Below are 17,321 nucleotides of genomic sequence, written 5' to 3'. Positions count from 1 at the left end.
ACAACAGTTGGGACTGAGGCAGTAGTTGGCAAGCAGTAAGCAGCATGGTTTAATGAGCTGTGAGTGGTGGACACTCAAAAAAACAGCATGGTTTTTAAAGTGTGCCAGTGCTGCCTGTGGCAAGTGCCACCCGTAGGGGCATGTCCTCTTTAACCATGCCAGGGATTGCTTTACTATGTTACAGCATTATATTTACAATTATGGCATTTAGAAGGCTCTTCTTGATTCCTGTTACACTTGTAGGAGTCTTGTCCTGTGACTCTTATTGTTATAGAATTGTGTTAGTTGCTGGGGTTGGGAATTAAACATCAATGTTACCATAACATTATTCCAACAAGCAATAAGCACTAACCAGGTACAGCGATTTTTCCTTTCATTTCCACTCTTTCAAATGAACAATTCTTGTCCAGTAGCCTTGCTCTCTGTCACCTAGATGACTCACCATTTGTAAAGGATTCATCGTGTAAGGGGAAGAGGTGTGGTCAGTGGGAGATATATATTAAAGTAATATTGCAGTAAACACTGTCAAGATTTCACAGTGCTGTTTTTGTAATGCTCAGAGGATATCTTCAGTGTATTTGGAGAGAGGGGGAGGGAGAGAGAAAGAAAGAAAGAAAGAAACATAAAATAAGTAAAGTAGAGAGAGGAACTGCATGCCAAAGGGGATTGAGCCTCTCAGTTACACAACGAAAGGGAATCTTCAGGCTGGGTGATAAAATAGACACGCTGAGAGAGAATGATGTGTGTGTGTGTGTGTGTGTGCGAGTCTTTTGCCTCACAGGGAAAAAGCTTACTCTATCTATCTGTGATCCTCTCTGTCTATGCCTCTCGTCCTCCATACATGCCTTTTACTCTCTTCTATGGTTTTCTCTATGGTTTGTAATATTTTCTACACATTTGTATCCTGTTGTTTTGCAGGATTTAAAGAGGGTGCTCTCCTTCCCTCCATATCCAGGGGACTACCTGCACCCGGTTGTGTATGCATGCACAGCAGTTATGCTGCTCTGCCTGCTGATATCAATAATGACATACATTATACACCACAGGTAAGTGCTTAATGCTTCTTTGTGGTATGTATCACTTAAACCCATGTGCTAATTGCAGCGTTAGTGACTCTGAAAGAATAATAATTTTCTCATCTATTTTAAGCCTTGACACAGTCACGGTTATTGTAGGCATTAACAAAATGCGGTATAATTTATTATGAATTACTTCCCACTCAGAGCTCCCTGAATCAAGCAGTGAAATTCACTCAGTTCTTCTAAAAAGTCAGAAGCACATTTATCGGTAATACGTTTACTGCTATGTTAGAGGTTTTAATATTTAGTTTTAAATTGTAAATGTTATTCATTTTGTTCCACTCAGTTCAACACAGTATGCTATTAAATATGGCTTTAAATAATACAGAAACAAAACATAAACTATATGTCACACAGTTAGTGGGTAACTCTAAATATCAGTTAATTATAGCACTGTGTATTCGGCATGAGCTCAGATATTTAGCTTGTTTAATCTCCATAGAAAAGCATGAAATGTATTGGAATGCTTTGGAGCAGCTGCTTATTTACATTTACAGCGTTTAGCAGACACCCTTATCCAAAGTGACTCACACAAATTCTTAGTGCTCAGCCAGAATGTGGATCCTAGCTGGTACAGATAGGTTAGTGTCCAGATTCCCTCTGAGCTCAGACGCTTGTCAGAACAAGGGCAGGTGCTGATACCTAGAAAGAACAAAACAGAGTAAGCGCAATACGCAATTCAATTTAGTCATACCTCATTGCTCATACCTAGAAAGAAAGGTGTTAAGTGCAGTATAAGTGCAAAAACAGTCTGTTAGAGCTCACCTAAGTGGGTCACAAAGAGATGGATCTTCACTTTGTGTTTGAACACCCCAAGAGGTTCCACTGTTCGGACAGCCAGTGCAAGTTTGTTCCACCATCTGGACGCCAGGTCTGAGAAGAGTCTTGACGCTAGTCCTCCATGTGACTTCAGGGATGGCAGGTCAAGTCGAGCTGTACTTGAAACTCGAAGGGCTCGAGGTGCAGCCCGACTCTTGACCATTTCCATAAGGTAGGGAAAGGCTGATCCATTCTTGACTTTGAGTTTTAAACCTGATGCGGGCAGCTACGGGAAGCCAGTGAAGCGAGCGCAGAAGTGGAGTGACGTTGGTGAACTTAGGAAGATTGAAGGCAAGCTACATTCTGGATCAGCTGAAGGCACCTGATGGCCTGCAGAGGAAGACCAACCAGGAGTGAGTTGCAGTATTCAAGCGTTGAAATAAGACTGGACAAGCACCTGAGCAGCCTCCAGAGAAAGAAAGTGTCAGATCCAACGGATGTACAGAAGGAATCTGCATGACCAAGTTAGGTTTGCAGTATGGGTTGAAACACACCAAGGCTCCTGGCATCTTCAGATGGAACAGTTGAGGAGTTCTCAAATGAGACAGCAAGATCTTGGTGAGGACCGGCTGTTCCAGGGATGAAAAGCAACTCAGTCTTGCTAGGATTGAACTTCAGGTGGTGAGCTGCCATCCAAGAAGCAATGTCAGTCAGACATGACGAGATGCAACTTTAAACCCGAGTGTCAGATGTGGGAAGGAAAGCATTAGTTGAGTGAGAGCATATGAGTTGCCTTGTACACCACCTCTCTAGGCCCAGTCATACATTCACACGGCTTCTCCTATCACTGTTATGCAGATGACACACAGCTCTATTTATCCTTTCCTCCAGGTGACACTTCAGTGGCAACTCAAATCTCTGACTGTCTCTCTGACTTATCTACATGGATGAAGGAACATCACCTCCAATTGAATTTATCCAAAACTGAACTGCTGGTCCTCCCAGCCAAGCAAGCTATTCTCCACAACATCAGCATCAAGCTAGAGTCCCTATCAGTGGCTCCCACCAAGGTTGTAAGAAACCTGGGTGTCATGGTTGATGACCAGCTGACCTTCGCAGATCACGTTACCGCTGTAGCTCGATCGTGCCGCTTCTCCCTATTCAACATAAGGAAGATTAGGCCATATCTAACTCAACATGCAACACAGCTCCTTGTTCAGATGTTAGTAATCTCCCGTCTTGACTATTGCAGTCTTCCGGCCTGTGCTGTGAGACCACTACAGATGATCCAGAATGCTGCAGCACGCCTGGTTTTCAACCAGCCTTAAAGAGCACATGTCACGCCCCTATTAGCTGAGCTGCATTGGCTACCCTTAGCTGCTCGTATCAAATTTAAACCACTAATGATGGCCTTCAGAGTATTCACTGGCTCTGCTCCCATCTACCTCAATAAACTCTTAAAACCATATGTTAGCACCCGCCCTCTCCGTTCCTCAAAGGAGCGCCTACTAACACGGCCAACCCCCCTTACAGGTCAGTCGAGGCTATTCTCATCTCTGGTAACATGCTGGTGGAACAAACTTCCAAGCACCATCAGAGCAACAGAAACCCTCTCTGCATTCAAGAAATCCTTGAAGACCCAACTCTTCCGAGAGTATCTCTTGCACTGAAAGTCTTTCTTTAATGCACTTATTACTTCCTGGCACTCAATGTAAGGTATTCTGTATAATTTGTGCTGTAGTTCGAATGTTAGATCCTCTTTTGTAAGTTGCTTTGGATAAAAGCGTCTGCCAAATGCATAAATGTAAATGTACCTATAATTTTGTCCCAAATTTCTTTTATGTTACACTGGAGTATTTGGAGTATTACATCTACTAGTAGCCAAAGTATTGGAGATTTTCTTCTCTGTTACATGAACTCTAAATTTCAAGCACTGTCGCTGGCTGAGGACAGTCTCAGTGGGGCCATTTTTGGGTCACACTGTCATGGTGCAATTTTCTTCCTGACACACATTACTAACGTTAATAGATTCATAGCCCTGGCTGTCACAGCTGAGCCCAGTGAGTAACATGCAGCAAGGAGAGGGGGTCTACAGCCACCCTGAAAGAAACAATGCCAAGTTGGCTTTTGCTGGAGCCCAAAAGCCCTGGCTGAGAGACCCCAACCACAGAGAACTTGAATCATGGTATTATTTTTAAAATGGCTTCAGTTCCCACCACAGATTTCAAACCTTGGGATTATTGAACTGTATATTATTTTGTGTTTTGGTGATGAATTTAACACTGTAATTCAGGAACAGTATTTAATTCCTCCTTTTACCCATGGTTGAGACATTAAGGAAAGGCTAGAAATGTTGACTTTATTTAACTGACAATAACAACTATAAATCTAAGAATTCACTTTGTTTAAAAATAGGAGTTTTACTGACGATGGCCAATATCTTTTAAGGTTTACTGTAAGTTTATATAACAAGATTTTGTTGCATGTAATTCTGTCTAAAGCTGCTATGTACGAAAAGTTTAAGTGGTTATTCTACCTCACTGGACCGTGTTGTTGTACATTGATATCAGGATGTGCTTTTGTAGCTCTGAACAGTTACAGATGCGGTAGGTTTATAAAGTACACATTTGTGGGTGGAGCATGGGTGAAGTGAACTGAAGTGTGTGTAAGTCATAAGGGGCCCATAGGGTTTAACCACCTTTTTTTATCTTTTCCTGGGTGAAGCGTGATCAGAATCAGCAGGAAAGGATGGCACATACTCCTGAACTTCCTCTTCCACACAGCCATGACTTTCGGGGTGTTCGCAGGAGGCATCAACCAGATCAAATACCCCATCGTCTGCCAAGTGGTGAGGCTCCTCCTGCTCTAATCTGTGCAGCTCTGCAGCTCCCTCAACTGCATTATCCATGCCCTCTGTCCCCAGCTCCAAGCTCAGGGTCACTAACATATGGCCTCTTTGACTTTTCAATTGGTTCTGCTGCCCTTTAACAAAGCCCATTGTTTGTCCCCCATTGGCTGAGCTGCTGAGCAGGGAGAGGATAATGCAGCAGGGTTGGGAGGGGGGGGGTGAGTTTCTGCAGTGCAATCTGTGTACTTCAGCACGCACTGTTGGTAATGCAGATCACTGAATCAGACTAATTTGATTGCATGTTTATGCTAGTCATGCACTAATTGCATATGTTTGTGCAGCTAATGACAGCTGAGGCCACTCACAGTCATTTCTAGCTTTTTTGCTTGAAAACAGATTTTAAATCAGGCCTCTGTGACTCTATTTATTCTGTGAAGTATCTATATATGTTCTGCATAAAATATTTGTCAAAAACCGGAATAATGTTTTTAAAAACTGTAACACCACTAGGGTGGCACTTTGGTGCAGCAGGTAGTGTCGCAGTCACACAGCTCCAGGGACCTGAAGGTTGTGGGTTGAAGTCCCGCCCCGGGTGACGGTCTGTGAGGAGTATGGTGTGTTCTCCCTGTGTCTGTGTGGGTTTCCTCTGGATGCACCGGTTTCCTCCCACAGTCCAAAAACACACATTGGTAGGTGGATTGGTGACTCAAAAATGTCCGTAGGTGTGAGTGTGTGAGTGTGTGTGTTGCCCTGTGAAAAACTGAACTGGATACGCGGTTACAGACAATGAATAAATGAATGAACGAATAACACCAATATTCTTACAGATACAGGTGCTTTAAAATTATGCTAATGCTCTAGACATGTCAGTCATCTTAAACTGTTCTGTAGCAATGCCATTCTCAGTACAAAACAATATTCATTCATTCATTCGTTCATTATATGTAACCCTTATCCAGTTCAGGGTCGCGGTGGGTCCAGAGCCTACCTGGAATCATTGGGCGCAAGGCAGGAATACACCCTGGAGGGGGCACCAGTCCTTCACAGGGCAACACAGACACACTCACACATTCACTAAGTAGGATATCACACTATGTCTAAACAAATACAGCGTGAATTGAATCTCATTGTCATTATTTCTAACAATATACACTGATTACGAACTCATCTTTTTGTGCTGGGTATGCTAATTGATACATCTATGTGCATTACTTTAAAAATGTAAAAAATAACACCGTCAGCACCATGATATTATATTTTTTGCACATCCCTATTCACAAATGAAGTTTAAATAGTTTAACACACATTGTTAAAAATAAAAGTGCTACAAAGGGTTTTTTGAGTGATGCTATAGAATAACCACATTTTGTTCCACAAGGAACCGTGTTTAATGTAAAAAAGTAAAACATCCATCACCCTATTTTAAGGTTCTTTACCAATTTAAATGAAAAATGCTTCTTTATGGAACCATCACTCAAAGAACCTTGGGTAGCACTTATATTTTTAAGAGTGCACAGTATATAACTTTAAATTTAACACATGATATAACAGCGAATTCCAAACTTTTAAACTGTGGTGTATGCGTGCACATCCTTGTTTTTGTGAGTGTGTCTTTGTTTATGGTGTGCTGGCAGCTACCAGTGTTCTTGTGCGTGTGGAAGATTGGTGAGCTTGCCGGCTTTAGTGCTGTGTTCGCAGAGGCAAGGAAGACACCTGCATGGCGCAGCTGTCTGAGGAGGATTAGCTCAAGATCTCCACACAGTGCACCTGGGCGGTCTCTTCCCCTTCAGCAAGAATCTCTCCGCACGCTCTCTCTCTCTTTCAGAAGAGGCCATCCGCTCATGGCCGAGCCCCACTGTGATTACACACTCGCCTCAGTGCCCCTCCTGGCTGAGTTTGTCTTCACCGTCTCTGTGTGTTCTTCTCCCAGGTTGGCATCATCTTGCACTACTCCTCCCTCTCCACCATGCTTTGGCTGGTGTTCACTGCCAGGAATATTTGCAGAGAGGTCTCCAAGGCTCCACCCCCACCTCAGGGCAGGGATCTGCCAACCCAGCCCCGCCCCCAAGCCACCATATTCAGGTAAAACCGTCAGAAGAGCAACTCCCAACCGAAGACAAACCCTGTGGCTGAAATGGCTCCCTGTTCACTATTCCCTGTATTATTTACTATACAGTTCACTATTATAGGGAACTGAATTCAGGAGGGTTTTATTTAGCAAACAATGCAGTGGACTATGGGTAATATTATCTGTTAGTGTACATGGGTTGTACATTATTCATTGCAGTGCACTATGGGATTGTTTGAGTGCACTGAAAATCATCCACTATGTTCTCAGACACTACTACAAAATGGCGGAAGCCCAAAATAGTGCACTATATAGTGAATAGGGCACAGCTCCAGAGATTTTTCATATTAAGCTTTTAATAATGACTTAATATTACTAAGTAATGACATTTTATTGAATTATTGATGTAATATCTCAAAATAATGGAATATTATTTGAAGATTTCTGATAATGTGTCAAAATAACGTTATTCATGTTATTTAGGACCAACAAAGTAAGGTCTTTATTAGGAAAGTGTTCATTGTTATTCAAAAATAAGTCATTATTCTGTCATAGTCAAGTCATTATGACCAGATACTGATTAACATTTTGACATTATTCTGCCAGAAACAGATATAAGGGATTTTATTTCTACTGTGTAAGAGAAATGGGCTTCTGTATGCTTAAAAGTGGAAGATTTCATTTGTTCTATTTGTCAAATTATCACTGCATCATTTTGTTGCTCTTGGGCAAGTTAAGGAGATGTATATTGTTCAGACTGAAAATAAAAGACTGCGATAAATTGGCGAGATTTAAGATGATTTCACTTTCCATTTTATTTTCTGCAATTGAACTGAGGCAAACAAAGGAGGGTTACAGCAAGAGTAATAATAATGATATCTCCGAAGCTGAATGAAAGGCTGTGAATCAACCTGTCTATGAAATATATCCTGGTTTCTTCTGTGCTGTATAATTTCTCGGGTTATGACTTGGTTGGGTTTAAAAATGACCACCCTTATGCATGGATAATAAAAGTATAATGTGACTTTAAACCAAAGGTTGAGGATTTTTTAAAGAAACGAAAGAAGACAGCAGCAGGGGAAGACAAAGCAGTGGTGACAGGCAGTTACCGCAGCCAAAGCAGCAGATGTCAGAGTGATGCAGAGTTCCGTGTGCTGTCACTCATTATAAGAGGCCACATTTCAGTTACAAATCAATTTGAGAGAAGAGACGATTTTCTTGCTGTCTCTCCGTGTATGAGCAGTGTGTGTTTGTTGTATTATCTGCTTTTCTCCATCTGTTTTTCAGATTTTATCTGGTCTGCGGTGGTGTCCCACTCATTATTGTTGGGGTCACAGCTGCTGTTAACCTGGACAACTACGGGAGCAGAGACGATGCCCCTTAGTGAGTACACGGTCCACCAGCACTGCCAAGAGATCACAACCTTAACCTTAATCCTGTTTACTTTGACTGTCTGTGTGCCTTGCTCTTTATTTCAAATGTTTAAAATTATAATCATGAACAGCGGGCACCGGTGCATGCAGATAACATGCAGCTACAAAAAAATAGCTGGATTTTAGTTTTCAAATCAGCAGGCTCTGTTTCAGTGTACTGTGTTTATTAGTTGTAATTTGTTTACATATTTAGAGCATAGTGAGGCAGTAAATAACTCCACACAAGCATCATTGATTCTGAGAGGCATATCTTAATTAATAGCACAAATTAAATGAGGCCTGATTTAATGAAAGAGTGCAGTAATGACATTGTTGACTGAGTTGTTGATTCTCTCTCTCTCTCTCTCTCTCTCTCTCTCTCTCCCTCACTCCCTCTCTCTCTCACTCATATAGTAGTTGAGCAGTGCTTTCTTGGCATGAATGTGTTGAGTATTTTACATCAACTAGATATAAAAACTCTCTCACTGTTTGCAGTTGTTGGATGGCTTGGGAGCCCAGTCTTGGTGGCTTTTATGGCCCCACTGCCTTCCTGGTCCTGGTGATGTGTATCTACTTCCTGTGTACGTTCGTGCAGCTGAAGCGGCACCCAGAGCGCAAGTACGAGCTGAAGGCCATGACAGAGGAACAGCAGCGGCTGGCCACTGCAGAGATGGGTCACTGCCACGCTGGAGAGCACGGAGAACATGGGGACCATTCTGGCTGCACAGCCATCACTGCTTCCATGCTGGCCAACGAGCACTCGTTTAAGGCCCAATTACGGGCCACCGCCTTCACCCTCTTCCTCTTCCTGGCCACGTGGGCCTTCGGGGCTCTGGCTGTTTCACAAGGCCACTTTCTGGACATGATCTTCAGCTGCTTGTACGGAGCGTTTTCAGTTACTCTGGGACTCTTCCTGCTGATCCAGCACTGTGCCAAACGGGATGATGTGTGGCATCGCTGGTGGGCCTGCTGTCCCTCCAAACCAAAAGTGGATGTCAATGGAGAGGCACCAGGCAATGCTGTTGCTCAAATCCAAAGCCCCACCCCTCCATCCCAAAGCCAGACTCAAATCCACTGTCCGGCAGAACAGCCTTGCCCTGCTAAACCTTTACTCTCGCCCCACCTCCACACTTCTTCGTCACCTCATTGCAAGCTTGGCACCCTGCCCTCTGCTCAGAGCCATGCAAGCACCTGCTGTGCTGCATTGCACACCTCGTCTCCCATGCTGGGGGGCTCCTCTCGGCCACAGTCACTTCCCGACGAGCTTCCCCGGCCCACCCTGCCCCTCCAGAGCTGCCTGAAGGACAGGACTAAATCGCGTTCTTTCAATCGGCCACGTCCCTGCCTCAGGGACTACGCGTACCACATGGCTTCCACTAGCATGGACGGCAGCGTGCACAGCTCACACCTGGACAGCCCCCATAGCGTCCATCTAGATAACCCTCTCACCTTCCATACTTCACACCTGGACAGCCAGCTGTCCTGCCACAACCCTCATCCAGATAATCATCTCCGCTGCCCAAGCCCTAGTCCACATCTGGAGGGCTTGGCCTCACACAGCTTGCACGATAGCATCTCCTGCCACAGCGTGCACATGGACCTGGATGGTCCAGATGGACACACTTGCCACAGACACGCCTGCTGCACCAAGGCTGACCCCTTTTCTAGCTTCTGCTGTCCAAAATCGGACCCGTTTGCTAGCGTTTGCCAGCCGGAAGAAGACCCAAGTTCCTTGCTGTATAGCAGCCCTAAAACAGCTGAAAAAGAGGAGGACGTCATGCTGCACTTGGACATTCCCCCTCCGCGGGCCCTCTCCTGCTCTCAGGCCACTCTCAGCAGAAAGGGCACCCTCAGCCGCAGGGGGACGCTCAGCCGTAACGGCAGCCTGCATGAGGACTACACCTATAGCTCTGACTCCACAGGCAACATTAGGACTGGGCCATGGAAAAACGAAACCACTGTGTAGCGCCGTAACTGATGGTGGACAACCTGTTTCTTCCTCTTCTTCCCCAAGCTAAACTACTATGTAGTCCCAGGGCTGTCCCCTTCCCCAAAAAAGGCCCCATTACCTTTGAACTAAACTACTGTGTAGTCCTTCTGCTGTGGCTGTCATCTGCACTCTCCCCTCGACCCTCAGAACCATCACTTTTACCACGAAAACTTTATGGCTTTGAAAAATATCTTCTCAAATCCTATTTTTCACTATATTTCGCTTCTCACACTCTACTCACCCATGTACACTTTTCAGATGTTTGGTCCACATTTGTTTTTAAGGTTATATTGATAGACAAATTATTGTTTTGTACATTTAAATGTTCTTTACGTTTCATAACGTGCAATTATCTGTTGTGAGTGAATGTGTGTCTGAGTGCATGTGTTTGTGTGCATCTCCTACATATGTGCATGTAATAACATGCGTTCATGTTCATGTATGTATGTATTTATGTATGTATGTATATACCTGTTGAGGGTTTGATGCAAAATTTCAGATTGGTTGCCAACAGTGATCACACCAGCACTATAAAATTATGTGTGTTCTCACAAAAGGAATCAAACAGTGAATTGTAACTGAACTGAAGTCGATGCAAATGAAACCAAGTCACTATGAATTTCACTATGGATCACATCAGATTTAGAGTTCTCCAAAATTTCTATAAACAACCCACAGCACCAGTTAAAGTCTGATCCCTGACTATTCTTGACGACAGGGGTTACCATAGAATGACGTTCATCATCAGTAGGCCACGTTGAGGGTTTTTTGTTTGTTTGTTTTTATCCATAAAAACTGCTAAACAAATAGTCTTCTGTCTGTTACCATGGTGACAGGTCATGAAGCGAGGTACCCAACCAGCATGCATTCTGAACTGCACATGATATGCACATAGTATTTCCCAGCGAGATGCACATCAAAATCAATGGCCTTAATAAGTCTCAGTTATGCATTGATCTAGGGTTTTTATGTTGCACTGAATCATTCCAGCAGCTGTAGTGTAACACTGTAAATGTGAGAGAAAATTATCCTGAATTAACTTCATAAACAAAGTCATTGAGCAGTTGAAGAGTTCAACATTTTATTGTATAACAGGGTTCGTAAGGCTACATAACACCTGCATGAATCATTCAGAGCCAAAACACACTGTAATAAGCCTAATTTATCTTAACCATCGTATTTTTTTCTTTTTGATATCAAGCTGTAATAACACCTGTGACAGATGACAGATTTTTTTCATTATCAATTTCAGCAATACATTGTGTAATACAAATGAAATGACACGAAATAATGATTTTGTAGGTCAGTGTGTGTCACAGTGACATAGCGCCTGTAACGAGTCATGGTGGTTTAACAGAGGTGTGCATTTCCTGTTGTCCTCGGAAGGGGTTTCATTTTACCTATGTCACATCATCAGCATTATGCCATTCAGTTACGTACTGGTCATTATCCCCCCAAAAAAAAACTGTCATCACACAAGGTAAAAAAAACGCCGCCTGATGTGAAACTGACAGACTATGACAGATGACATCTAATGGAATAAGTCATTATATACAGTTTATGTTTACAGTATGTAGGCTTATGTCAGTTGTGGTGACAAGATAATACAAGTGTCATGCAGCCTTATGGACACAGTTCTACAGTAAAGCGTGTTCATTGTAGATCTCCAAAATGAATCTTTCTTCTTTCTTTTGTAGCATTTATCCGACAAATGTCAGTTCATCTGAATGATCGGTGTGAACTGATTGAAAAATACAGAAGCTGTCAGGACTTAAAACATTGCCTGAAATTAAAGCTAATCTTACTGTGAAATATGCAGTGAACAAGTACAAAAACGATGATTAGCCACATGATCATAGGCAATATGCCAGTGGCTAACAATTCAGAGCTCTTATCTGGTGTAGAATTGCAATCTGTCACACAAGAAACACCATGTTAATCCTGTGAGATAGCATCTGTCTTGACATTTGGTTTAAATAGATTGTGCCATATAATTCACAGGGCTGACAATGAAAACAACATGTCAATGCTGAATATTTTAACTAGTCCAGCCCTTTGTTTTTTTTGTTTTCCCTTTTTTTTGGGGGGGGGTTGTTGTGTTTCTCTGTGAACTCAGGGATCAAAGTTGCTTTTTTTCTACCAGTAAAGCCATGCAAATATAATGTAAGTGCATGCAGTTAACTGTCAGCCCCCATTTACTACACGGTGTGTCACTAATAGGCAAGCAAGAAGAATAGCAGCGAGTCGTTTTCTACACTGCCCACACTGACTAAGTCTCTGCCCTGCCTGTAAGTCTAAAGATGGACTTCATGTGCTCCTTGTTCTTTAATCTCATATATGGGAAGAAACTGAAATCCGTCGACCTGCATTTCGTTCCATGTATTGTGCTGTATGTACACCCACCTCTTTTTGATAGAACATAAAAGCGCTGCATTGATTTTGTACAGTACATGTGATTTGTGCTGTGACCTAACCCAAAGCCAGCCATTTTGTTTCTTTTATACATTTGCCACTGTTTCCAATAAATGTATTTTATCACCACGCGAGTTTCTTGATTTTTTTTATTTATTTATTTTTTTTGGCGTCACATACACCATGTACACTGCTAGAGGTTATGTACATAATTTGACTGAAGTTTGAATGCAGTAACAGCTCTAAATTTCTAGGGAATCCATTTGTTTTAGTGTCTATAAAATACAAGTAGAATTTTTTATAAGTTTATAAATGTGCTTATGGACTGGAGCCACATTGGGGTCTATTTTTAGTCAAAGAATTTGACCAGAGGGTTCAAGGTCTTTCTTTAAAGCCACATTTCTGACCAGATCAATTGCTCAGCGGAGCTTTTCCAAAGCGAGATATGAAGGTCAGTGTGTTCAATCCACCTTGGATTGCAGCGGATTCTAAGCCTTGGTCTGGCGTAGGGCGTGTGCTCATCACGGCTCTGTATGTCTGGGCACATGCTGACAGCTTACAGGCCTGCAGGGCCTCAACCATTGTTTATTCATCAGTCCCCTCCACACTGCAGCTGATCCCCTCTCATGCATTCTGTTGACAAGGACTCTGCCATCATCCCTGGCTCACAACGAATCAAGAGAGGATGAAGGACGGCTAGCCTCTTCACTCAAATTGCGCCTATGCAATGTGTCATAAATTTTGTACACATAAAACGAAGGGGCTTTTCAAGGGTTATATATATATATATATATATATATATATATATATATATATATATATATATATATATATATATAGTAATGTGTGCTTACGAAAAATTAGGCAATGAGCGCTTACAAAAAAATGATTTGATATAGGTTTCTTTTGTTCATTTTGCATTTTGTTAATGGACAAAAATAAAATATTAACACTTCTATTTTTCTTTTCATTCTTCCACATCTGCCTAAATCTTTGCACTGTACTATGTGTGTGTGTGTGTGTGTGTGTGTGTTGCATCTATTATTATCATTACATATATGCATAGCTGACAAATTGTATCTTATAGAGTCCCAATTCCACCACTTGAATGCATATATATTAAGAGTATTCAGTAAGACAACCTTACAATCTAAATACAGATATTTCCTCATGACTTAATTAATGAAGATTTAATTAAAAATATCATTATTGTGAGATGCTAAGTCATAATAATGGGACACTAAGCCATCATGAGTTGTCTATCTAAAGACAATTCCAAGGCTTTGTAGTATTGACACAAGCTACTATATTATCCCTATTTTGACTATCTTTACTGTGGGGGAAAGAATGTCCTTAATCTTCAACGTAAGTCAATAAACCAAGAGTATTTTTCAAGTATTTTTGGACCATTTTATTTCAGTAGAGTTCAGTTTTGTTGTTGACAATTTGCAAAGATAGTCAAATGAATGCTAGTCCTGCTTTGATTCCTTACCCACAATATTTAAATATACAATCCCATTTTGTTTAACTGAAGAGATCTAAGGACATTTTAGATAAGCATATTATGGGCCTAAGAGGTGCAAATCAGGAGGTGAAAGGGAGGGGAAAGCACAGAAACACGGAGAGCTCATTTTCTAAGTATGACTCAAATAAGAGGGACAGAGAAATCCACTCAAGCTACACGACTAATTCACATGCCTTTGTAGGGGGAGAAAAAAGAGGGCTGAGTTCACCGAGCTAGTGTTGGGTGCTGTCGTTAAAATGTTCCATAGAGATGAGGGCTTTCACTTTACATCGCATCAAAATTGCAGGGGCTTTTGCTGCCGCTCCTGACTGCCATCTGCTGGTGCTCTCAAACTCTATCTGTCCCAGCTCTGCTCTGACGGGCTGGAGGTCCATAGCTTGTTTGGGTGAGGGTGTCACAGGGTGAAGTTTTGCCTGAGAATAGAATACGGATTATTTTTGGCATGACCTCATGACGCTGATACTGCACTGGAAAAGTGACTTTTTGAGAGTGTTCTCTTTCCCTACTTGCGCTTTTAAGGCTGTTTTGTTAAAACTCCACCTGTAATCAGTAGCTAACATATTTAGCTAAGCTAAACATGAATACAAGTCAGTGTACTCTGCTAAGCTAAAACTAAAGATCAAAATATTTTAGAACAGCCCAAAACCATTAGCCAATGAGCTAAACTAAAGATGAAAACTATTCAAGCTTTCTGTGGGAGCCACACATTATACTGTTACAACAGTGTACACAAGCTTACAACCTTCCATGGCAAGTAGGCTTTAAAAGCCATAACACATACTGCATTTAATGTCTCAATACAAAATCATAATGTACAAACTAGAAAAATACTGGCTTATACTGAGCCAAAACAAGCTAAGCTAAAGATGAAAGACTAATATGATTTACTAGCTTACTAACTAACTTGCTAGCTGCTAGTCTTTGTGAACACATAATATGGCCTATCACAAATCATAAAAAAACAACATGCACAAGCAAATATTATAAGCCGATAGTGTGCTAGGACTAAGATAACAAATATTTTAAGGTAGTTGGTATTTGCTAGTTTTTAAAAGCCATTCTACTTTTTACCTACAAGGTCCATCTCAGTATAAAACCCTCTGAACCAGCAATAACAGCTGTGAGAGCCAGGTTAACTAACAGTGCAACTAAATGTGGAAGTCGCTAGTTTAAGTTACCTGTCCTCTCTCTACAAGAAATAAATTAACCTCACCAAATGGACTTATTAATTTAAAGTTTCAAATGACTTTGTGACCTATTTATTTAATGTCTTACTGGCACAAATAGAAATCCTTTTACCCTGTATATAACGTAAAGAAGAACAAAACAGGCTTTATGGTGTTTCCAGTACAATCTACATAACCTGGGTAGAACTTCATGTAATGTATGTATAATATTTCGTTATCAGTGTCGGTATATAGGTTAGAGAGCAGTTTTTCTATTAATGGGATCTTAAAATCCAATCAAAGCTTGGATTCTTAAAAGTATTAAGACTCAGTTACTAAAATCAAGAGCTTAGACATTAAAATTATGATATGAATATTTTAGCAAAAACGTTGATGCATCAGAGGAGTCAACAATGGAGAAAACATGACTGAACAGCAACAGTAAAGCTGATCTTAACATTGTGACACCTTTGGGAAAATGGGGCTGGTCTATAAAAACTTCACATTAATGCATTATGAACAGCACACACTCAGATAGCATCATCTAACTACAGTTAGGTATACCATTAATAATACTAAATGTCTGTGAAATATTTATAAATGCTTCTTACATTAGACTAAATAAGTCTAATAGTAATAATGCACTTGGGGCTAAGGAACAGCTAATGCAAGCTTCCAATGAAATCCAGAAGTCATCTCTTCGTCAAGGCCTGTCTTCTGCCATTTTATATGTGCACTGAATGTCACTGGGAATTTCTTTTATCACTCCAATTAAGCATGCAGCAGTACAGTGACTATGAGAGCAGCCTAATCAGAATTTTTTCAGTCTCTGCCTTGTTCTTCGCCTTTTTTCTCATCTCTCCATGTTAACGCTTCATTTCTCACAGAAAAACCCACCACCACCACCCCCCTCCCTTCAGGCCACTCCATGGCCTGAACCACTTCTGTGGCATGAAGTCAGAAGCAGTCCACAGACAGCTCTGCTACAAGCCTGACCTATTTAAATCCTGCAAAAGCCTGCAGAACTGTCTTCCCCCTCTATCTGCTTTGCACACATTGGCTCTCAGTGGCTCATCACTGAATGACAGTGCATAAAATCAATCCACTCCCGAATCAATCAATTCATCAGCAATAACCTATATATTGCATTCATTTCTGAGATATTTCAAAATGGAGCAGCAGGAAATGAACAGCGTTAATAAAAGAATGCATGCTAATTGGAATTGCTATAATACATCCAAGTGTATATAATGGTGTGAGGTGGTACATACAACTTGATAATGAGTGCAAATAAGCGGAAATAATACATGTGGTATTATATATAACCAACACTATTTTAGCTGTTATGAATTCATTAGGACCCAGATGGCATTTTGTTTTGCAATAATATAGTGTTTTTTTTTATTCAGGAAAGGGAATGTGCTGTATCCCTCCCTCCATTCATCTGTTTATTCATTTTCAGTTACCTCTTCATCGAAATAGTACCAGAGCCTACCCTGGATTACTGAGTGCAGTATAAAAGAAAGACATGTCATTACTTGCCACTTTTTGGCCACATTTCAAGTGAGAATTAAAAAAAAGTAAAATAAAACATTTCTTTTCTCAAGATTTTGAATTCAGGTCTTTCTCAAATCGTCTGTATGTACTGTAATAAAAAATAATTCAGGAACTCCTAAGAATCGTAGTCTTAGTAGAGCAAGGCTGGAAATGATTATATAGATTGAAAGTGAATTCTGAGCCCTCAGATTGCATTCCGTTAAAAAATAATTGTGCTATGATAAAAACAGCCATGTGAGCTCAGGAGTGTGACCGTTCCACTGACCTGGGGGTATATAATGAGATTATAAAGACATATGCACACATTAAGGTGATATCTTTAAAAAATTACCTATCCACAATTTCAATGGGGCTCATTTGTGTATTTTTTATTTTTATTTTTTCAAAATAATACGGAACGCAATGCTTTGGCTTTGAAGTGCAGGCGGAATATCTGAGCATATATTACAATAGGTTTTTTTTTGGTTCCTTGTGGTAGGTACGGTGGACTGTACCTCTGATCTGT

At 41.2% G+C, this 17,321-nt stretch overlaps 1 protein-coding gene across 1 annotated transcript; it reads left to right on the top strand.

The window, feature by feature from the left end:
• The first annotated feature begins 915 nt into the window (after nt 1–915).
• Nucleotides 916–12,664, top strand: adgra1a (adhesion G protein-coupled receptor A1a). Its single transcript, XM_066665971.1, has 5 exons — nt 916–1,046; nt 4,563–4,686; nt 6,617–6,768; nt 8,042–8,137; nt 8,662–12,664. Exons 1-5 carry the CDS (start codon nt 997–999, stop codon nt 10,130–10,132), a joined length of 1,893 nt encoding a protein of 630 aa, XP_066522068.1. The 5' UTR covers nt 916–996; the 3' UTR covers nt 10,133–12,664.
• The last annotated feature ends 4,657 nt before the right edge of the window (nt 12,665–17,321 follow it).

Source organism: Hoplias malabaricus, chromosome 3 (assembly GCF_029633855.1).
Source record: "Hoplias malabaricus isolate fHopMal1 chromosome 3, fHopMal1.hap1, whole genome shotgun sequence".
Lineage (NCBI taxonomy): Eukaryota > Metazoa > Chordata > Actinopteri > Characiformes > Erythrinidae > Hoplias > Hoplias malabaricus.
Note: the sequence above shows the minus strand (reverse complement) of the source record. Positions and strands in the feature narration are given on the sequence as shown.

Coding starts and splice junctions, on each gene's coding strand:
- adgra1a (XM_066665971.1), top strand. CDS start 997: ATGCTGCTCTGCCTGCTGATATCAATAATGACATACATTATACACCAC. Junction 1,047..4,562: donor ACATACATTATACACCACAG/GTAAGTGCTTAA, acceptor TCCTGGGTGAAG/CGTGATCAGAATCAGCAGGA. Junction 6,769..8,041: donor CCCCAAGCCACCATATTCAG/GTAAAACCGTCA, acceptor TCTGTTTTTCAG/ATTTTATCTGGTCTGCGGTG.